Genomic DNA, 23,942 nt, shown 5'->3' with positions numbered 1-23,942 from the left:
GAACAAAGAGGCGAAGAATCAGTAAGGAGCAGCAACAGAAACCAACTTAAAATTCAGCAATGAAACAGTATAAAATCAGCAGAACAAGCTTCAAAGCCTTGATCAATTTCAGACTTCTAAAACCCAGTTTGAACCATTCTACTGAACCCTTGAAATTCTGCCAAAGGAAAAGAAAACCCGAAAACCAAGCCAAAACTTCAAATAGTTTCAGTGTTCTTACTTGAGAGAAAATATCTAGCCGTTTTCATAATTATTGTGTTTTTCAATCCCTATTTTTTCTCTGACTTGAGCTTGAAGTAAGGTGTCTTTATAGGTGAGGTTTTTAGGGCTGCAGAAATAAGCTCATTTTTGCACTTAAGACCTTTGCCCTTTTAGTTTTTGCTGACATACCTTTAATTTAAATTTCAGATTTTGTTCAGGTCCCAAAGACAACTTCTAGGAAGCTTCCCTTAGCCAGTTACAAATTATTCCCTCACCTAGATTTCCTAGATTATCCCTTAAGAGCCCTATTTTTACTTCGGAGACCAAACAAGTATGGGTCAAGTTGACCCAAATCAAATTACCATGGGTCTCAGGTCAAATCCCTTTTTGGGCTTTCTGTTTTCAGAATTCAAATCGAGCCCTAATCCAAAATCCCAATTTAACGGGCTAAGAGAAAAACCCGGAACCTTTAAGACGAAACCCAAAACCCAAAAGAAAAGGGAAATGAACTAACAAAAACCAAAGCAAAATAAACTATGTTTGATTATTAATCTACTTATGTATGTACAAAATTGATGACGAACACATAACGAAGAAAAAGAGATGAAGAGACAGAAAAGAGATGAAGAAGGAAGAATAAATAGAAAAATATAAGAAAAGAAACAGAAAAGATGAAAATACCTAACCGGGCTGGCTAGACCTTGAAGTCATTCCTCGAGCCTTCGATTTTGACCAAAATAGATCTTAATCATGTGTTCTCAAATGAAAACACATGAACAAGGTCAATTTTGGCCTCAATCTTCACTAAGCTTGCCGATTTTAGGAATTTGAGATTTTAGGTTTCATATTTTGATTCAAGATTCGACGAGTTCTAGGGGGATTCGAGGGCAAAGAATTAGGAAAGAGGAGGTGAAGGGGGTTCTGTGGTGTGGATTTGGGGTCATTTGGGACCGGCGCCACCGGGCTCGAGGTGGGGAAAAAGGGGCGGCGGGTTAGGGTTTCGGGGGTGGTCTCTGAAAAGATGAGGGTGAGAGAGAAACGATAAAGAGGGGGGTTCCGGCATTTTTATATGGGGGAAGTGATCAGTTCTCATCCGTTGGATCTTATTGATCCAACGGTTGAGATGGGGAGATCTCAGACTGTGTCGTTTAGTTAAGTGTAGAAATCGGACCGGGTTGGGGTATGGGTTTGGGCTGGACTGAACGGAAATTTCATTGGGCTGGGGGAAATTAAATGGTTCTAGCCCAATTCAGATTCTCCTATTTGTTTTGCCTTCTCTTTTAATTTCAAAATTATTTTAATTCCTTTGTCTTTTAAAAACAAAAACAAAAATAAAAATAAAATCTAACTTAAATCCTAACCCAAATCATCCTGCCAAATTAAATTAATTAACTAAAAATAATGCTTACCACAACTAATTAATTACCAAATTAAAAAGAAAACCGCAAAATTCGACACTAAATACAAAAAATGAGTTATTTTTTGTGATTTTTCTATTTTTGTAACACGACTAAATTACTAATTAATTAAAATGCAAAATTAAATCCTAAATGCAAATTCAATGTATTTTTGTATTTTTCATGAATTAAATAAAATAAACGTACACAAACAAATGCAAGCAATTAACAAAAATGCTACAAAAATCCACAAAATTACAAATAACGGAAAATATTATTTTGTTTTGAATATGTGGGAGTAATTCATATAGGGGAAAAATCACGTGCTCACATGCATGAAGATCAAACGAGTACGAGTGGTACTTAGGATAGTGGTACTGCTTTTGTTGTGTAGCAAATTGTGACTCATGACGAGGCTGTCCTTGACCACTGGCCCATGCTTGACACATTTCCGTCATTTGTTGTTTCAGTATTCTATTTTTCTCAAACACAGTAGACTTTTGTTGAACCCTCTGACCCTGAGTCTCTTGAGCACTTGTAACAACTTCGATGTCAGTTATCATTTTTCCTTAGATCTTGTGTTTCCAGCTTACCACAAATCAACCACCTCAACTTTCTTCACAATTCAAAATAAAACATGTTAAAATGGACTCAGTCGGTCCTTATTATTATCAACATTTTTCATTTTTTTATTTCTTTTTAATGGTGATCGAACCTGATGTGGGTTGCCTACGTATCATGTGGAAACATGAATCAGATCTTGCGTAGTTCGGGAAGATTAGGAATAAAGAAAATAAACTAACTTTTTTTTGAATTTTTTTATTTTATTTTTTCGAAAGAAAGACTTATAAAGAAGAAAGAGAATATTTTTGGATTTTGATTTTTCTTCAGCATTTTTGCAAAGAAAGACTTCTAAAGAAGAAAGATTTTTTTTTATAATTTTATTTTGAATTTATGAAAGAAATGCTTCTAAAAAAAAGAAAATATTTTTGAATTTTGAATTTTTTTTCCAATTTTGAAAGAAGAATGAAAATATTTTTGGATTTTTGGAAGAAACTAAAAGAAAATATTTTTGTATATTTTTTTTAAAAAAAAAACAATTAGGGTCTAAAAGAAAGGCTTTCTAAAGAAGCAAGTAATGGAAAATATTTTTGGATTTTTTGAAAATTATGGGCCGGAACCGATGAGGTTTGCCTACGTATCTCACATCCGATGAGGATCAGACCCGCGTAGTTTGCCCAGTTTTGACGGAACAAAAGAAAATATGACCTATTTTGATATGACTTTTCTTTTTTTTTTCTTCAAAATTTCAACAGAATTTCAGGGTAATTCAAATACCTACCTCTCACTCTTTCTTTTTTTTTCAATTTTCATTTTTTTCATTTTCTTTCCCTATTCTAGAAGCTAGTCAGCATGCAAGCCGAAGAAAATGAATGCGCAAGTAGCAAGTAGGGTGCATCAGGATGGTCTTTTCATTTCGGGTACACCTGTCCTAGACAGACCCAACCCCTGTGTTGAGTCTCCAAAGTCAAATGCACATGATGCAAACAAACGTTCCTACTAGGGATCCGACATGAGGCTGCGTTATTCTAAGTTTAAAACCTGGCTTTATTGTTCTAGACCTGGCTTACCCGAGCGGACAACTCGAGCCGAGGAGGGGCAGCGTACCGGTAACCAAAAGATCATCCGGCTTTGCAGCTTGTCCGAACCTCGTTCTATTTGGGATATGACACTAACAGAAAGAAGTCACGCTAGCGTGCACTCCTCAGGAGAGAGAAGAGAGGGGTTTCGTAGCAGTGTATATATACAATTCAGATAATATCAAGGCGGTAAAAATCAACATTTAGCACATTAGGCCCGAACATGTAAATAAAATCAGATAATAAATAAATCCAAATATAATGATTATTCTAAGCTCGAATTCTTGAACACAAAACCAGAGAATCTGGGTTCTTATCCCCAGCAGAGTCGCTGGAGCTGCCACACCTCTTTTTTACCTACACCCGAAAGGGGGTATAGGGAGCTTTTTCCAACTTAAAGTGACAATCGAAACGGGATTATTTTTATGTAAAATTCAGAGTCGCCACTTGGGATAATTTATGGTGTCCCAAGTCACCGGTTCAAATCTCGAATCGAGGAAAAGATTGACTCTGTATTATAGTCCGCGAACACATAAATCCGGGTAAGGAATTCTCTTAACCCGGGAGAAGGTATTAGGCATTCCCGAGTTCCGTGGTTCTAGCATGGTCGCTCAATTGTTATAATTGGCCTATTTACTTGATTTTAGTACATGTTTTAGCCTATGGTGTAATTTTAACTTTAAAACCGCTTTTATTTAAATATTTTTAGGATAGATTTAACGTCATCTAAAACACGTCTTGAACCACGTCACATAAATGCACTCGCGGTCCAGAACACATTTTATCTAACATTGTTGAGATTTGGATTTGGGTCACATAAATACATACCCGAGTTTAGGAAAGTAATTTAAATTACACGCCTAAAGCAACTACGCATTTTTTCAAGTTTTCGAGGGCCATGGAAAATTCAACTAAATGGCATACCTCGATTTCTAAAGGATTAAAATTAATTAAGCGATGGCCATGAGTTTTGGGATTATAAATTTTCCATAATAAACAAAAATATGAAAATCTCAACAACCAACAAAGTGCTCTTTACAAAGAAACAAAACATATCCTAGTAATAGAAAACTATCCATAAAGTTCCCTGATAAAGTTATTCAAGCTACAACATCAATTATACAATGGAAAATATCACACCAAGGAATGCCTTCCAGAGCAGAAAACGACAGAAGCTCAAAAACACATCTATGGAAGTTCAAAATCATCATTAAATTGAAGCAAATAAACTAACTAATCCAAACAAGAAAATTGATCAAATCGTACATTAAACTCATGAATAATACTTCTGAACGGAATAATCGGAGGCAAGAAAAATAGACCAAAAGTAAACAGAACCAGCACCGGAGTTATGAACGTTAACTTCGACAAGTCGACGACTTCGCCGGACCCGAACTCGAATCGGCGACTGACCTGAACCTCGAACCTCAGTTTCCGTTCCCTACTCGGTTTTTTTGTTACTCGATTTGCTCTTTAAGAGAGGAAGAAGGTCTGCTCCAGGGTGTCTAAATGATTGAAACCAAACGGCTCTAGCTCTTAATGTCTTAGGATCTGTTTTCTGTTGGAAACAACGGGTCCAAACGGCTGAAGCTTTTCTATGTTTTGGGTGTGTTATGGTTGAAGGAGAAAGGTGGAGATGCCTATTTGGTTCAGGCTTGCGTGAGAATGGTCGTTAGTGGACGTAAGGACGAAGAAGAAGACCGGGGGGTGGGGTCGTTATTTGAGTGTGTGTTGTTTTGGGTGTTGAAAGTTTGAAGATGGTGAAGAACGATGGGAGGAAATCGTGTATTTGGTTCCCTGAAGAAGAAACAACGATGGGTAGGGCTCTATTATCAAAAAACGGCACTCATCTCCCTAGGGTTTAGGTCTAGGAATTGAAAAACTTAGGGTAGAGTTTCTATAATTGGATATTTTATATGAAGTGGGAAGGGATGATGGCCATTGGATTAGAAGGAAATAGATGGTTAGGATTAAATCTTGCACTTAAATGGGCTAATGGGTTGGGAAGAATGGGCTAAGGGTAATTAGGTTGGACCATGTCTTTTTGTGTCTCAATTTTGGGCTAAGAAGACTCCAAAATTATTATTCAAAACCATAGCTAAATTCCTTTAATATAAGATAATTATACTACATGATGCAAAAATAAATTCTAATTAATTAAACTAAACTATATTAAAACATGAAACTATTATATATTTTTTTGTATTTTTCAAGATTATATAAAGATAAAAATAAGGTACTATTTTTGTATTTTTTTTACTTTATGAAAGGTACATAAAATAAAATATTTTTATAATTTTCATTTTCTTGTAATAAAATAAAATAAAAGAGTCAAAATTAATTGAAATAGCGATATTAGACCTAAGTTAAATATTTACATGCTAAAATATAAAAAATCTTGGGGAGGGTAAAAAATCACATGTCTACAATATGCAATCAAGGGACATTGATCCTTAAACTTAGCTTCCTAACTAAAGATTCTTAATTCCTAAAAAAATAAAAAGAGTTAACTACACCCGGTTCAAGCAAAACCCTTGAAAAAGAACCGCGGCACAAAGAAAAATCAAGGGGGAATTGTTACACTACCTAAAAGAAAATAAAATAAAATAAAAGACATATTTTTGGATTTTCACATATATGAGTTTTTTTTCTTCTCTTTCAACTCATCTCCCTCAAGAAATCAATCGACAAAATCCATCATCGGGAAGAGTCGAACTACATACTTAATTACGAACTATTATAGGCCCGATAGAATTCAGAATTATAGTTTACAGACCAATTGTCTCAAAAAGCAAGAAACAAATCAAACAAAACCAACTGGCAAATGAAAAACAAAGAAAAGTACAAATACATTCAAATAGGAGAACCCCACCTGGGTTGCGCTGAACAGCACTTAAAAAAAAAATATTTTTTTAAAACTGTACTACCGTGGCGCAGGGCGCGACGCCCCATGCGGTGCGGTAGTGTAATTTATCAGTGGTCTGACACTTTGTTTTCTCAGACCCGTTTGGCATGGCGCGGTGCATGGCACGGCACCCCATGCAGCGCGGTAGGCCATTTTTCACAGATTTTGATTTATTTTCGACATTTAGCTTCCGGGTTGCACCCCGACTCTATTATGTACTTATTTTATGTCCAATTCATGCTTGTAACTACCCAATAAAGTCTCATAACTCCCAAATTCTAATAATCCTAAACTACAATTATGGGTTAGTGAGGTTAACAATTGAGTTGCCTCCCAATAAGCGCCTGATTTAACGTCGCGGCACGACGCAAATAAGCGCATTTAAGGCTCGCTCGACCTCTGAGGTTCAGTTAGGAGGATCTCAGGCACTTCTTTTGGTTCATTCATGCCCACATATAGTTTCAATCTTTGCCCATTGACTCTAAATGTACGAGAGTCTTTCTCTGCGTCAATCTCTACAACACTTGAAGGGAATACTTCGACCACTCGAAATGGTTCAGACCATCATGACCTGAGTTTACCCGGAAATAGCCTTAATCATGAGTTATAAAGCAACACCATATCTCCGGGCTTGAAATTTTGATCCACAATGTTCTTGTCGTGCAACCTCTTCATTCTTTCCTTGTACAACCTTGTGCTCTCAAAAGCAAGATGTCTGAACTTGTGGAGCTCATGTGACTCTATGATTCTCGTTGTGCCCGCAACCTCGATGTCTAGATTCAACTGTTTTAGTGCCCACCAAGCTCTATGTTCAAGTTCCACTGGCAAATGGTAGGCCTTCTCGAACACCAACTTATATGGTGCAATACCAATCAGTGTTTTAAAAGCAGTTCTATAGGCCCAAAGTGCATCATCTAACTTTTTCGCCCAATCAGTTCTTGTGGCGTTCACAGTCTTGGTTAGCACACTCTTTATCTCTCTGTTGGACACTTCAACCTGCCCACTAGTCTGGGGATGATATGGGGTATCCACCTTGTGGCGTACATCATACTTTGCTAGCAACTTCTCGAATGCTCTATTACAAAAGTGGATGCCTCCGTCACTGATAATCGCTCTTGGTGTCCCAAAGCGGGTGAATATGTTCTTCTTCAAAAATCCCACCACCACTCTTGCATAATTAGTGGGCAACGCTGTAGATTCTACCCATTTGGACACGTAATCCACAGCAACAAGTATGTACTTATTGCCAAAGGAGCTGACGAAGGGTCCCATGAAGTCAATCCCCCAGACATCAAACACTTCCACCTCTTGAATCGGGTTCATGGGCATCTCATGGTGACAGAAAATGTTCCCGGTCCGCTGACATTCATTGCATCCCTTCACCCATTGGTGCGCATCTTTAAACACTGTTGACCAAAAGAAGTCGGCCTCTAGCACTTTCGCAGTTGTCTTGACTCCTCCAAAATGCCTTCCATACGCCGATGCATGACATGCCTGCAAAACAGAAGATTGTTCTATCTCGGGGACGCACCTCCGGATAATATTGTCAACACCTATTCAAAACAGGTAAGGTACATCCCAATAATACATCCGGCAGTTACGATAAAACTTTTTCTTTTGTACAGAGGAAAGGTTATAGGGAACTATATCGTTGGCCAGGTAATTTGCAAAGTCTGCATACCATGGCACTTCCTCAAGACTAGTAGCGAGCAGTTGCTCGTCTGTAAAGGTTTCCAGAATATCCTCAACCTCAATTGAGTTTTCAGCTCCCTCAAGTCGTGATAGATGATCAGCGACTTGGTTTTCTGTGCCCTTATGATCACGAATTTCGAGGTCGAATTCTTGCAGTAGCAACACCCAACGAATCAGGCGCGGCTTAGACTCCTTCTTCTCAATCAAGTACCTGAGAGCTGCATGATCAGTGTATACAATTACCTTAGAGCCAATCAGGTATGATCTGAACTTATCGAAAGCAAACACCACAGCCAACATCTCCTTTTCAGTCACAGTGTAGTTCAGCTGGGCTCCACTCAGCGTTCTACTAGCATAATAGATTGGATGAATTAGCTTGTCTTTCTGGTGTCCCAGCATTGCTCCCACTGCATAGTCACTGACGGTTCTTGTAGAGATCAGCTCAATGTTATCATTTTTTACCACTGTCATGCCACCCTTCTTAGGAACACATTGTACTAGGCTAACCCAGTTGCTGTCAGAGATTGGGAAAATGATTCCTGCATGCAACCACTTAATCACTTCTTTCTTCACCACTTCCTTCATGTTGGGGTTCAGCCTTCTTTGGTGTTCCTTGGAAGGTTTGTGTTCCTCTTCCAACAAAATTTTATGCATACAATAGGCTGGGCTGATCCCCTTAATGTCTACCATGGTCCACCCAATTACAATCTTACACTCCTTAAGTACCTGCAAAAGTTGTTGCACCTGCACATCTAACAAACTAGATGAGATAATAACAGGTAATATGGAGTTAGGTCCAATAAATTCATACCTGAGATGGGCGGGCATTGGCTTCAATTCCAGCTTTGGTGGTTCTTCTATGGATGGCTTGGCTGGAGGAGTTTCTCTTTTTTCTAAGTGCAAGGGCTCAATTTCAAGGGTTCTGTTCCAAAACCCTCTACCCTCTAGTGGCAACACCCATTCTGCCAGTTCTTCTCCATTCACCTCATCTAAATTCATTAGGCATGCAGCAAGAGGGTCCTCAATAGTCAGCATCTCATCATCAGTTTCGACAATTACATCCAGGCATCAATAAGAGAGCAATTGGCGAATTCACTTGGTCGCCTCATAGATTTCTGCACATTGAATGCTATCTCTTCATTGTTCATTCTCATCTTGAGCTCTCCAGTCTTACAATCAATGAGAGCTCTCCCATTAGCCAAGAACGGTCTTCCCAAAATTATGGGAATTTCTTCATCCACCTTGCAGTCCAAGATCACAAAATCTGCAGAGAACACAAATTTCCCCACCTAAATCAACATATCATCCAGGATACCAGAGGGTCTTTTTACAGTCCGATCAGCCAGCTGCAACAACATAGAGATGGGTCTAGCTCTTCCAATCCCCAGCCTCTTATAAATCGCCAGATGCATAAGATTAATGCTAGCCCCTAGATCACAAAGTGCCTTAGCAAAATCAAAATTACCAATAATGTAGGGAATTGTAAAGCTCCCTAGGTTAGATAGCTTCTCCACAATTGGTCTAGTCACCACTGCACTGCAGGTTTGAGTAAGAGTCACCGTGGCCAGGTCATGGAAATTGAATTTTCTAGACATTAAGTCCTTCATCATTTTTGCATACCCAGGAATCTCTTTCAAAGCATCTATCAATGGAATATTTACCTGGATTTGTTTCAGCATCTCTAAGAATTTCTTGTACTGCTCATCTTTTTTGTGCTTAGCCAGCCTCTGAGGGAATGGTGCAGGGGGTCTCTTCTTCCCAATGATTTAGGACTGCTCTTTATCAGCTGCCACCTCAACTACTTGTTCCTGAGTTGTCTCAGCTTCTTTCTCAGTCTCAATCTGAATGTTGTGTTCTTCCTGAGTAGGCTGGACTGTCACCTCTATCAGTTTTGTTGACTCATCTAGCTCAATGGGCACTGGTATGAGAGTCTCAGCCTGTCTGCTCTCTCGAGCCCTTTCTTGCTCTACGTCTAAATCTCTGTCATTCCGTAGACTCACTGCCATCAGCTGCTTCGGGTCTTGATCTTTGAGGTTTATTTGAGTGTTTGTAGGTAATGTCCTATGAGGACGATTGTTTAGGGACATTGAAATTTGGCCCATCTGTACTTCAATATTCTTGATAGCTGAATCGTGTGCATCTACTCTCTCGCTAATTTTTGCATTAGACCCAATAACCTACTGCATCATTGCCTCAAGTCTAGCAAACTCATTTTCCTACCGTCCATCATGTTGCTGCTGAGAAGGGTGATACCCCTGCTACTGATTCTGATTATTATATCCTTATGACCTTGGGTAAGGTGCCATATTGTTAGGAGGTCTCATACCTCCCATGTTCCCATTGTTGAACTGTGACTGGACTGGCTTGTACAACTGATTTTGCTGGCCCCAATTCTGACCACCATGTCTCTGGCCTCCATAATTAGACACATAGTTCATGTCTTCAGGGTAGTGATGACGATCATGTTCTGCATTCCACTAGTTACCAATTGGCTAACTAATGCAATATGTGCACAAGGCCCCATTGGTAACATCTACGATGTGTACCTGCTGCTTCTGCCCTGACTCTTCCACCTTTTTAGTGAGTATACTCATCTGTATCAATAAGGTGGCCATATTTTCAGCCATAAAGTTGGATGGATCTAAGGGCGCTGAGTGAACCACTGGAATGATAGGTGCATTCCTGGTTGTCCATCCCGAATTCTGCGCCATCTTATCAAGCAGACTCTGGCGTTCTCTCCATGTTTTGCTCAAAAATGCTCCACCAGCTGAAGCATCAATAATGTTCTTCACGCTATTTGATAATCCCATATAAAATCGCTGCACCAACATCAGATCTGGAATACCATGGTGCGGACATATAACCAGCATCCCTTTGAAACGTTCCAATGTTTCATGTAGTGTCTCCATTGGTCTCTATTTAAAACTCAAAATTTCATCAATTTGTTGAGAAGTCTTGTTGGGTGGGTGGAACTTGTTATGGAATTGCTTGACTAACCCCTCCCAAGTTGTTATGGAATTTATGGGGAGTGAGTTTATCCAGGTCTGGGCAGCTCCTATCATTGAGAATGGAAACAATAACAGCTTGATTGATTCCGAAGTTATGTTGGGTTGCCTTTGGGTTTTACAGATTGACAGGAAATTTTTCAAGTGCTGTTGAGGATCTTTGACTTGTGACCCCGAAAATAGTCCCTTGTTTTGCAACAAGTGCAACATGTTATTCATGATTTGGAATGATTCAGCCTGTATCTGCGGGACTAAAATCATTGTGGCTAGATTTTCAGCTGTGGGTTGTGCCCAGTCATAGAGAACAGCCTCTGGCACAAGAGGTGCCACAGGTGCTATTGGCGCTGCTGGGTCTACCACATTGCCCCCCCATGTCTGGTTCGATTTGTTCAGTTGTTTGTTGTTGTTTGCTTTTCCGGTTGGCCCGATTCAAGGCCTTGAAAACTTTCTTGGGATCTGATAATGCTTCAAATACTTCACCAGTTCTCGATGAGTTTCTAGGCATGCACTTATACAACCAAGTCAACAAACGTTAAAATTTCAATGTAAAGATTGGGTATAGAGAAAACTGACTACACTAAGAATTTTTGTACTTCTTTTAATTGTAATTGATAACACCATTAAATTCCCCGGCAACAGCGCCAAAAATTGATCACGCCCAACTATGCCTTATAAAAAGGACACGCGGACGTTGCAAATATAATCTGAGTATTTAGCCCAGAGTCGAACCCACAAGGAATTAACCTATCAATTACTTTCGTTGGATTTACTAAATTCTCCGGAATCAACTTTCCAAATATTGTCAATAACAATTGATGGTATTTCTACTAACTAAGAATGAAAGTAAATAAGCAACTGAAAACTAACTATGATTAAGTTGTAAACAATTAAGAGAAAGTTCTAAGGTTATAATTTCTCCTATTAATGGAATCCCTTTCGGTTATGTTTCACATAGATTCGCCTAATCGTCTCTATCAATCATGAGCACTCTTATTACCGTAAATCTCTCCCGAATAATCACTACAATTTACTAGACGCACTCACCCGAGTTACGCTAGTTGGCTTTGTTTATTACAACTCACTTTAGATTGTACCCAAGGCTTCGTTATCCCTAATACCGCCTTTAAACCCTCAGTTTTTTGATCCCTCATATACTCTGGGAGTGGTGTTGTTCAACAATTACCTAAATATGCACTCTCTCCTGAGTTATGCATACTAAATAGGCATAGCTAATTGAGGATCCTTTCAATTAACTATAACAAGAACGTAGTTGAACAAATAGAGATTAAACCAGACAAACTATATTAACATAACAAGAAGTTCATCCTTCAATAGGTTCCACCAAAACCTTAGACTAAATATTTAGCTACTCATAACCGTGTTCATAATTTTCCAAATAAATTGTATCATTAAATTACAAAGCAAATATGAAGGAATAAAGAATTTCATGCCAATCTCCTTCAGAAATTGCTCCAAACGTTTTCTCCCTTCTACAATAGTCTCCCTAGGTCTAAGATATGTCAAAAGTCTTCAAAATGGCGTTTTTACATGTATTTATACTAAATAGGGTCGATCCTAGATGAAAAAACCCTTTCCTACGCGAACTAAGACTTAGCTCTGTAAATATTGAACAGCCGCGCCGCAGGCCGCGCCGCACCATGCGGTGCGGTAGTGCATTTTATCTGCAGCCTCATAATTTTGAGTCAGGCACAATTTTACACTGCGGCGCCCCATGCGGCCCAGTAGTACAATTTTCTTAGAGTGAACTTATTTTGTCCTCTTTTAACATCCAGACTTGGTACACGACCCCCGAACACGATCACGACTTAATGTATTGGGCTTTTACTCAGACTTCAAAGCCCCAAATTGAACAATTTAGCTCCAAATTAACTTTTGAGCTCCGGATAGCTTCCTGCAAGGCATAAAACACGTACTAAGTGTAATTCACTATCATTTGAGCTCAAACGCACGTAAAAATACAATCATTGGCATGTAATACCACGACTAAAACACGGGTTTCTAGCCTAACATCAGGACGTCAGTACATTTTAATTGCACTGGTATGTAAAGTAACTAAAAGAAAGAATTGTAAATGCTGAAACTGAAACTAAGCTGATAACTGAGAATTGATAGATGATAACTAAAATGATAACTATTGAAATTGAAACTAAAACGATAACTGATAACTGAACTGAACAAAGGAAGTAAGGATATGAATACTCCCTCTTCTGAATGATGAACAACATATTTATCTGAAAATTAAACTGTGGCCTCATGCCCAATATATATATGTGCACAACTGCGGCCTCGAGCCCAAGTATACGTATACATAACTGCAACCTCAGGTCCAAAATGCATAAAGCATAAATTGCGGCCTCAAGCCCAAAGATGCATAAAGCATAAACTGTGGCCTCAAGCCCAAATACAGGTGTTCAACATTCAGGAATTTAAAATCAGGAACTAAGAATCATACTGCAATACATGATAGTGAAATACTGAATCACGCTAAGTTACATGATACTGGAATACTGGATCATACTGAGTTACATAATATTAGAATACTAAATCATACTGAGTTATATAATACTGGAATACTGAATAGGACTAGAATGAGACATGTATACTTGAACTGATTATGAACACTTAAACTTCAACTGTTTATGACATGCTGAGTAAGCTATACTGAGACTTAGGGACATCAAATCCAAGTCTATATTAAATACAAACTGAGCTCACAACGTTCAGAATGAAAGTCATGAACGAGTTACGAAGCTAGAGAATAGAAGTTCTACAACTTTTCAAGGAACTAGGCTTAACTATATTTCAGAGGCAATTGATACGTCGTAAAAGAAACGTAGTGTAGGGAGAATTATTAATATTCCTAAACATAGAGATTTATCCTCACATACCTTAACTTCCTGCTCTTGAGCGTAATACAACATTCGCCAACCCTTTCAACTTTAATCTATGTCAATACAAGTCAAAGGGATTCCATATTAGCAATAACACTCATGTTTTGGTCACTTAGGCATTTTCTCAAACACTTGGTGGAATAAAGCTTCATAGTCTTTATTAATGGTATTTCTACACCTAATAACCCATTCCCTTTCTTCTAGATAAATTCTAAAGTCTCAAATGGTTATAATCAACATCATTCTTTATCACTCATAAGGTAAACAATACCCCTAACCAATAATCAACAATCAACAACCCAAACCTATAACTGTTCATGCTTTTCTATCAAACTCATCAACTCAAATATCATGTACTAGAGTCTATAACCATTAATTCAATGATAGAATCAATTAGAGGGTGAAGATATTACCTTTTTGACGTTCAATCTTCTTGAATTCGAGTTCTAGGGTTTCTTCTATAAACAATGGTGTCCCAATCAAATATCTAATGATATGGAGGGTTTACCCATGTTAATAAGATATTGGAAAATCGAAATTAACTTAAAATCACCATTAGAACTTACCTTGGGTGGTGTAGGGACCCTTAAGGAGTTAGGTTTTTGAGAGTTTTCCTTTCTAGGGCAAGTGTTTATGTTTTGGGGCTGTGGGGGAAGAAATAGGGCTAAAAAATGACTTCCCAAGACCACCACCGCGTTCCAGTAGGCTTGACCGCGCTAAATAGCTGGAGCACTGCCTCACAACCGCGGACGCGGTCAAACGCGGCCGAACATGGTGGTTACACACTGTTCTATAAAACGAGCATAACCTTTTGCAAAGAGATCCATTTGGTCTAAACAATATATCTTTGGAAAGCTATTTCAATGGGCTATAACTTTCATGCTTTTGGTTTTCCCAAATTTCTTACAGTTTTTCACTAAACCCTGCTGGAATACGGACTTTCTGCAAACTTAGTCGATTTTGTCGAATCTTATGCACCTCACTTTCCATTTTAATTTTGAAACAACTATTTTCACCCATAATCATCCCAATAGGACTTCATATGTCCAAAATATAACCTTTATACTCCTTTAACTCATTCATACCTAATACAAATGTGCGGGGTGTTACATTATCTCCCCCTTGGGATCATTCTTCCTCGAATGATTGTCCTAACTGTATCTTCTGCTAACTCCGGACCTTAAACGGGTCTGGTGGAAACATGAACTTTCATAAACACTTGTATAATAAACTAAATGAATACATGACTACTGAACCTTTGAGAAAGTGAATTGAATGACCACCATAGTGACTGAATATTGGTCTGCCATGGATACGTAAATACTTAACTAACATGGATATATGAATATTAAATTGGCATGAATATTCGAGTATTGAACTAACATCAATATCAGAGTACTAAGCTAGCATGAATGTCTAAATATTGGACTAACATGAGTAGCTGAGTATTGCGCTGACATGAGTGTCACACCTCCTTTTCACTGCACCCGCAAGGGCGTAAAAGGGTTTTTCCGTTTAAAGGACAATCGGAACGGGATTTAATTATTAAATATTCAAAGTCGCCACTTGAGATATTAATGGTGTCCCAAGTTACCGGTTGAATCCCGAACCGAGGAAACATATGACTCAGTTAACAGTTTGCGAACCAGAAATCCGAGTAAGGAATTCTGTTAACCTGGGAGAAGGTATTAGGCATTCCCGAGTTCCATGGTTTTAGCACGGTCGCTTAACTGTTGCATTTGATTTTTATCTGATTTTAATACCTCCTAGCTTAGGTGCCTTTTATTCGTAAACCGCTTTTTATCTTTATTTATTTTAAAAGAATTACGACGTCGTGAAAATGCATTTCGAACCACGTCGCAATCAATGCACCCGTGGTTGTCAACACATTTCGACTTCGTCGAGATTTGGATTTGGGTCGCATCAATGCGCACCCGAGTTTAAGAAGGTAAATTATTAGAATACGCGCCTAAAAAGACTAACGCATTATTATCTTCGGGGAGGGCCATGAAATTCACTAAACAACCCTCCCAAATTTTAAGGTTTTTATCACAAATATTTATTGAGGGCCCCGCAATTTATGTATTTTGTTTGACGGGGCTCATCTCATTTATTATTTAAAGGGCAAACCTAAAAGTAACTATGATTCTCTACTTTATTTGTCTCTAATAAAGGTCCAAATTGATTAATATTATTTAAGCTACTATTTCTTTTTTAAGGTCTCAGGCTTCCACATGGTTCAGACCTTCAGCATTTTTGGGTTTCTGCGTTCGGTCTAGGCAACAAGCGAGTGTGGCCTTCGAGTTTGTCCAAGTTTGGTCCTCTGATATTGTCCTTGGGCCCAAACCCCCCATTATGGTATTTGAGGCCTCAAATCAATTAAATTAAAAGGGAAGAGGGCTCAGATACTTTCAGCAGGCCATTGTTGGCCTAAACTTCAATTTCAACCAATGTGAGTCAAGATTCAAACAATATTCACAATTAAACAAACTCAAAGAAAGTTGATGAACTAATTCTAGCAAAACGAGACACTAATGGAGCATGCATTACTATTAACGAATCAACTAAGGTATTTAAGACTGAATGGTGATGATCATCAATTTAAACTACCAATAAACCACTTATTATTCCTAATTCGATTTCCAAAACTGACCTCTAACAGTTCGTCAATTAATAAGGCTTAAGAACAAATTCGAGGTGATTGGAACATTTGGACACAATTGCATCTCAACTATTTTTGGTTCCTGATTCGAATTAACCCACAATAATATGAACACTAATCATAATCAGTTTCCAGTTATTAGTACCAATAAGGCTCGTGGCTTCCAAAATTACTTTTATGTTCTAGCTAGATTCTGATTTTAAAATTACGCTATAAAATGAAACTAAACTAAGAAGGCTAATGAATAATTGCTATTCTAACAATCCAGTCAGTCCATTATACATTAATAGTCCAAACAATCTACTACAAATAAGCTAAAACAGTGAATTCATCCAAAAAAAATTCCTAGAACTAGTTGTAATGCAATTAACTAATAAAACAGTAAAAGCTTCAATGAAGATCAACAACAACTGCATTTCCATTTCATGAAGGAATTACATTAAATCAGTCTCGAACTTGTACCTGGAATTCGAATAAAAAGTGAAGGAGAAGAGGTCAAGCTAAGGCAAATAGACGAGCAGCAACAACAATAACAATTTCCAGCAGTATAGAACGACGAGCAACCCAGGAATGGATTTAGAAATCCAGAAATATTCAACAATCAGATAGAAACTAACAAATCAACCCAAAGACCACTTGAAATGCACTCAAATAAGCTCGAAATGCCCCAGAATACTTCAGCAAATCCAAAACTCATCCAAAACCAGTTTAAACAGACCCAAAATTGCTCGAAATTAAACAGAGGAACATTTGAAGTTTCAAAATCCAAGTATTGAACTAGAAGAATGGAGATCAACAACTAAAAGTCAAAATTAACCTGAATTGTCTAATGGAACAGTACTTTTTTTTGGATTTTTGAAGGTTTTCTATTGTTTTTTGTTTTTTCTTTTCTCCTTTGAAGAAAGCTAAGCTAAAGGGGTTTTGGATCTGAAATTCTGAATTTCAGATCTGTGAGGCTAGAGGAGTATTTTTTTTTTTGGGGGGGGGGGAATTTCAGAGATCAAAAACTTGGGAATGAAGGCATTGAACATGCCCTTTTATAGGCACAAATGGGGTTCTATCAGATTTTAGACTTTACAAATTAGCCCTTCCTTATTTTCAGTTTAGTCCCTTTACTTTTGACTTGCTCAACAAGTAAATGCCTCTATTGTGCTAACACCTACACTAAAGTACCCTTCTAGAAGGCCCTAGGGTGCTCTTTTAGTTAGGCAATTCCTCTACTACCCTTACCCTTGTTTTGAAATTACCAATCCTTAAAGAACTACCCTTTTCTATGCCTAAAATGTCCTTCTAATAGTCTGAAAACTACAGACTAAGGTCAACTGATCCCAGTCCCTTACCCTGGCTAGAATTTAATTAAAGTTAGCCAAAACAAAAGATTTTGTTCGGCTATAACCAACCAGGTTCACCTCTAATGCAAAATATTCAAGCTGAATCATACTACCAATTAATCCTAATGCACACTCTACCAAGTCAATAAACATCTGAAAGTAATCATCAACATGAGAATAGACTAAGCTAACAACTAATCACGGAATCATCACCCATAAGCAAGAAATAGATAAAAGAGAAGAACAGAACAAAGGCCTGGAAAAATCAGATCAATAAAGTACTAATCTAACTGACTAATTAACGATAATTCAGAGCCTAAGTCCTACTGTTAATTGAAACGGCTAACTGATAAAGCATAGAAACACGAACTAATTTAACCTAATAAAATTAGACTTAAAACAAGTAAAAATCAGAATTAACCATGGACAATTTCCACAATCGATCAAATCAAATAAAGAAGAAGAAGAGACTGTTAGGCTACACTGATGGAAATCAAGCTTAGAAAGTTGGAGAGAGACTCACCGACGAAGAGAAAACTCCGGTCAACCACTGCCATTCGAATCTCTCCAGATTTTTGACACGCAACATCCCTAACCATGTGTTTTTACAAGAGAACACATGGTTAAGGATATTACGGTCCAAAATCACAAAGATTTTGGGTTAGGGTTTTGGCCATAAATTCTTAGATTTGAAATTCGAGCCGCTTCACCGAGATTCGAAGGAAGATGGTCATGGATTTGGGTTGAGGGAAGTTCGGGGATGGTGTGGTATGATTTTGGTCCAGTTTGGATGAATTTGCGACTTGGCCGGAAAACTTCAATCGGAGATTCAATGAGCTCCGGCAATATTCGAGGGAAACCAATGGTAGGAATGGAAAGAGGAGAGTGAGGAGGACGAGGGGTGTAAATTTGGGGGTGATTAGCATCGGCGTCGCCACCGGCGATCTAGGGGTTTCGGGGCGGCGCGGCTAGGGTTTGTGGGGGGTGAGGAAGACGATGGGGAATGGGGTGGGGGGGACCTTCGGACAGTTTTATAGTACACCTACCTCGCCTCTGAGCCGTTGATCTTGTTAACCTCGACGGTTTGGATTGATCGACGCCAAATGGCGTCGTTTTGATTTTAGCGTATTGGACCGGATGGGGAGAGGGTTCTGGGCTGTTTGGCGTGATGGTTTGGGCTGATGCTCAATTCAGAAGAGGCCCAATTGTTTCTTTGCTTGAGACAGCCCTTTTATTCCTCATTTAAATTGTTCTTCTCTTTGAATTTTGATTTTCCAAATTAATTCATCCTTATTTTCCACCTCATTTTTGTTACTAATTATCTAATTTGCAAAGATTGCAAGAAGTTAAAAGCTAAAGTAAGCTAATTAATGTATAAAAACTTTTAAAACTAATTTGTGACAATTTCACAATTAAAACAATAAAATGCTAAAGTGAGCTATTTTGTAATTTTCATGTTTTGTTTAAAAACAAATTAATCCTAAAAATATGAAACTATATCCTGAATGTAAATGCATATTTTTGTATTTTCATGTGAATTAACACGCACAAATAAAAATGCAAACAATTAACAGAAAATGACACAAAAATTCACAAAAATTGTAAAAATAAGGGAAACATCATTTTGTTTGAATTTTTGGGAATAATTTCATATATAGGGCAAAAATCACATGCTCACAGCTGCCCCTCTTTGCTCAGAAACATGAAAAGTTTTCGTGCAAAGATAAGTGAGCAAATACGAGCAATTTTTGCCCGTTCAAATATTCCGTTGTGAAGCATTTTGAAACGTTTTGACCGCACCCTATTTCAGAGGTTGCCTACATATCCTGGGCTAAACAGGAATCAGGTCAGTGTAGTTCGGGAGTGTCTGGTAGCTGGGACTACCAGGAACTGTAATTTCACCGCGCTTGCTGCTGTTACTGCTTGCTGACCTCCCTTATTATACCACGTCAAAGATAAAAGAAGCTAAACTAACTATGCTCTATGAATTACAAAAGTCCTATCTAGATTCTTCAAACTTGCTCTTGTACTTCCTTGTTGCCTTGTTGTCTTGTGTTTTCTTGTTGCCTCATTGTCTTGTGTTTTCTCGAAAATATTCCTTGTTGCTACTTCAACTGGTCAACTGAGATGTTGTTCCCTCTCTCCAAACTGCTGAACTTGAATAAACTTGAACTCGAATGTATTCCTCTGTTATTCAGGCGGGCTCCTGACTGCTGAACTTGAAATTGAAAATACTCCTCTATTATCCAAGCGGGCTTCTGACTTCACAAAAATAGACAAACGAAGAAAACTTTCTGCCCCAATTTGGAAACTGGGCACATGTTACCGGATATTAATAGGAATTTGACTAAAGCTAGACTTGAAATACCTTTGTTGTACAGGGGGGCTCCTGCTTTCCGAAACTTGAATTGTATACCTCTGTTCTCCAGGCGGGCTCCTGACTGCAACTACCTAAATATTTAGCACTTCCATTCTCCCAGCGGGCTCCTGACTTCGACTACTTAAAAATTTAACACCTCCATTCTCCAAGCGGGCTCCTGACTTCAACTACTTAAAAATTTAACACTTCCATTCACCCGGCGGGCTCCTGACTTCGACTACTTAAAAATTTAACACCTCCATTCTCCAGGCGGGCTCCTGACTTCAACTACTTAAAAATTTAACACCTCCATTCTTCAGGCGGGCTCCTGACTTCGACTACTTAAAAAAAAATTAACACCTCCATTCTCCAGGCGGGCTCCTGACTTCGACTACTTAAAAATTTAACACCTCCATTCTCCAGGCGGGCTCCTGACTTCGACTACTAAAAAATTTAACACCTTTATTCTTCAGGCGGGCTCCTAACTTCGACTACTTAAAAAAAAATTAACACCTCCATTCTCCAGGCGGGCTCCTGACTTCGACTACTTAAAAATTTAATACCTCCATTCTCCAGGCGGGCTCGTAACGTCGACTACTTAAAAATTTAACACCTCCATTCTCCAGGCGGGCTCCTGACTTCGACTACTTAAAAATTTAACACCTCCATTCTCCAGGCGGGCTCCTGACTTCTGAATTTTGAAATTGAATGTCTTTATTCTCCGGCGGACCCCTGATTCAAATGAGACAAGAAATTGATTGATAACTAAAATTTGAATTGTATCACCTCTGTTCTTCAGCCAGTCTCCTGATTGCTTAAAATTTAAATTGTATGTCTCTGTTCTCCAGGCGGACTCCTGATTTCTGAGCTTGAAATGTATTCCTCTATTATCCAGGCAGGTTCCTGATTTCACAAAAATAAACGAACCAAGAAAACTTTCTGCCCCAGTTTGGGGAAACTAGGGCTTGTTACCACCTACTAACAAGGGTTAAGAACTAAAACTTGTATGTTTTTAAAAGTTACAGACTGAGATGTATTCCTCGGTTATAGGGCGGGCTCCCCACCTCAACATTGTGCAATTTTCTCTAAAATGCAGACCTGAAACAACTTACATCTCTCTATGCTACTCTTCATTTTCTTGTATTTTAACTATGCCACACTTTGCGATTAAACTGGGTTAATACCTGCTCTTCCCTCACGGAGAATTCCTCCTCGACAACTAACTTTCTGCCCCTGTTTCAATCAAAGAAAATTCTGTTAGTTTAAAATGGTGGTTAGTTGATGGCATTCTTGCTGAAAAATCCTTCCCCTGCATTGCTTTGTGTTGACTGACTTCCACGTACTGACCCTGAACCGTTTGACTTTCTGACCAACTTTTAAATTCCCCAACCTCTGGCGACCTAAATGTTTTACACCCATGCTGTTATTTCACTTTTCTGACCCTTTGTTTGAACCTTTGCATTTCCCACGACATTTCCCAATCATTCCACCAATGAAACTTCCGTTAATTCCCTGTATTCCACTTGACATCATGTTGTTTTTGACATGCTCTGACCACGTTGTGCTTCACAATTTCGGAAGCTGGTAGTGAGCCTTGAAGCCCTTTCCCACTTATTTTTTAACATGACTGACATTAGAACATTTAGACAAATAAAACCCCCAAAAGAAAATGAAATGCAATGGTTTTACGGGTTAAGGATAAGAAGAATCCAAAACCGGATGACTACTAAAATGAAGTAAAGGAAAGAAACTTATCTGACCGGAACAAACTGGCACTAATGGTCATGACATGCATTTCAGACTAATCGGCCCAACCGATCCAACTAAACAACTCTCAATTGCCATACCTCATTGCCCAGAACTTTCATCAATTGTTTGAATTACCCAGACCTTAACCTTGCTTTCCTGCAGTACCACGAAACGGTTTCCATCAACAGACCTTTCTCAGTTTGCCATTTCTCAACTCACTTTCGCCTTGAGGTGCCCGTGAAGGTTTTCACCACTAAGACTCTCTCATTTTATTCTCTCTCAGCTCCCGTCGCCTTACGGTTCCCATAAGGGTTTTCACCCGTAAGACTCTCTCATTTTTATCTTTTGTTCTTCTTGCTTGAACCAGAGTGTTGCCATTGCCACGAATTACCGCTACCTGCTCAACTTGGCATTTCTCAAAAATTGATCAGAAGGTCTTTCTTTGGACCGTAATGTAGGCTTTTAGATTGGGTTAGAAAGAAAGGTATAAAGGCTCAAAAAAAATTCAAATGGGTTCAAATTGCAACTTTCGGAATCCAACTTTTCACAACAATCACAACTTCTACCCCAGTTTCTTGCTTCGGGATTTTTGGATATTATTTTGGTATGACTGAACCTCGAAGTAAGGCTGCCTACGTACCCTTTCGGGATCAAGTCAAACGTAGTTCACGTATCATAATTACCTTTGTTGTTGTGTGTTTTTTTTCTTTCCTTTTCTTTCTTTTCTTCTTCTTTTCCTTTCTTTTCTCCTCTTTTTCTCCTTTTCTTTTCTTCTTTTTCTTTTCTTCTCTCTCTCTTTTACTTCACTTTTCATTTTTTCTTCTTTTTTCTTCTTTTTTCCTTCTTTTTTTTTCTTTTCTTTCCTTTTCTTTTCTTTTTCCTTGGCTTTTCTTTTCTTTCTTTTATGTTCGGCACCTGTGTTCCTTGATAGTGCCATTGATTCCGAAAGAGGGGTATGAAAAATAAGTAAGGCTCAAAGGGGATGACAATGGATAAAAATGTTTGGATAGCAGGACAAAACGCCTTCGTCATTTCAATCTTTAAGATATGCCAAATACAAACAGATACATTCAGAAATAAAGAAATCATACATAATATCTCTTGACCGCATCGGAATTGATGGCCATTTCTATACATTTTCCTTCTACATCTGTCAAATACAATGCACCGTTAGACAACACTCTGGTTACTACAAATGGTCCCTTCCAATTTGGGGCAAATTTTCCTTTTGCTTCAGCCCAATGAGGCAAAATCTGCCTCAGTACTAACTGTCCGGCTTCGAATTTCCTTGGACGCACTTTCTTGTTGTATGCTCTTGCCATTCTTTGTTGGTACAGTTGACCATGACACACTGATGCCAATCTTTTCTCGTCAATCAAGCTCAACTACTCAAGGCGGCTTTTCACCCATTCATCATCATCGATCTCAGCCTCCACATCGATTCGCAGAGACGGGATTTCCACCTCTGCAGGTATTACTGCCTCGGTGCCATACACCAATGAATAAGGAGTCGCCCCCACCGAGGTACGTACGGTGGTGTGGTACCCCAATAATGCAAAAGGTAACTTCTCATGCCACTGTCTAGACCCTTCAACCATCTTCCGGAGTATTTTTTTTATATTCTTATTGGCTTCTTCAACCGCACCATTTGCCTTGGGACGGTAAGGAGTAGAATGCCTATAGGTAATCTTAAACTACTCACATGTCTCTTTCATCAAATGGCTATTAAGATTAGCCCCATTATCCGTGATGATTACCTTCGAAATCCCAAACCGACAGATGATATTTGAGTGCACGAAGTCGACCACAGCTTTCTTAGTCACAGACTTGAACGTCTTAGCTTCCACCTATTTGGTAAAATAGTCTATAGCTACCAGAATAAACTTGTGCCCATTTGACGCTGCCGGATCAATTGGCCCAATAACATCCATTCCCCATGCAACAAAGGCCATGGTGCAGACATCGTATGTAGTTTTTATGGTAGAGAATGAATCAAATCTCCATGCACTTGGCACTGATGACATTTACGCACAAAAATGATACAATCCCGCTCCATAGTGAGCCAATAATAACCTGCTCGGAGAATCTT

At 38.6% G+C, this 23,942-nt stretch overlaps 1 protein-coding gene and 1 non-coding gene across 2 annotated transcripts; one reads left to right on the top strand and one right to left on the bottom strand.

The window, feature by feature from the left end:
* Positions 1–8,890: 8,890 nt before the first annotated feature.
* LOC138884130 (uncharacterized) lies at positions 8,891–9,514 on the bottom strand. The gene is made up of 2 exons (XM_070164969.1): positions 9,151–9,514; positions 8,891–9,099 (listed from the first exon to the last, which is right to left on the bottom strand). Exons 1-2 carry the CDS (start codon positions 9,512–9,514, stop codon positions 8,891–8,893), a joined length of 573 nt encoding a protein of 190 aa, XP_070021070.1.
* Positions 9,515–10,676: 1,162 nt separating this feature from the next.
* On the top strand, positions 10,677–10,783 carry LOC138886605 (small nucleolar RNA R71). The gene has a single exon (XR_011405655.1). It is a non-coding gene; the product is annotated as a small nucleolar RNA R71 (small nucleolar RNA).
* Positions 10,784–23,942: the final 13,159 nt, after the last annotated feature.

The sequence above is a fragment of the Nicotiana sylvestris genome, chromosome 2, assembly GCF_000393655.2.
Source record: "Nicotiana sylvestris chromosome 2, ASM39365v2, whole genome shotgun sequence".
Classification (NCBI taxonomy): domain Eukaryota; kingdom Viridiplantae; phylum Streptophyta; class Magnoliopsida; order Solanales; family Solanaceae; genus Nicotiana; species Nicotiana sylvestris.
Note: the sequence above shows the minus strand (reverse complement) of the source record. Positions and strands in the feature narration are given on the sequence as shown.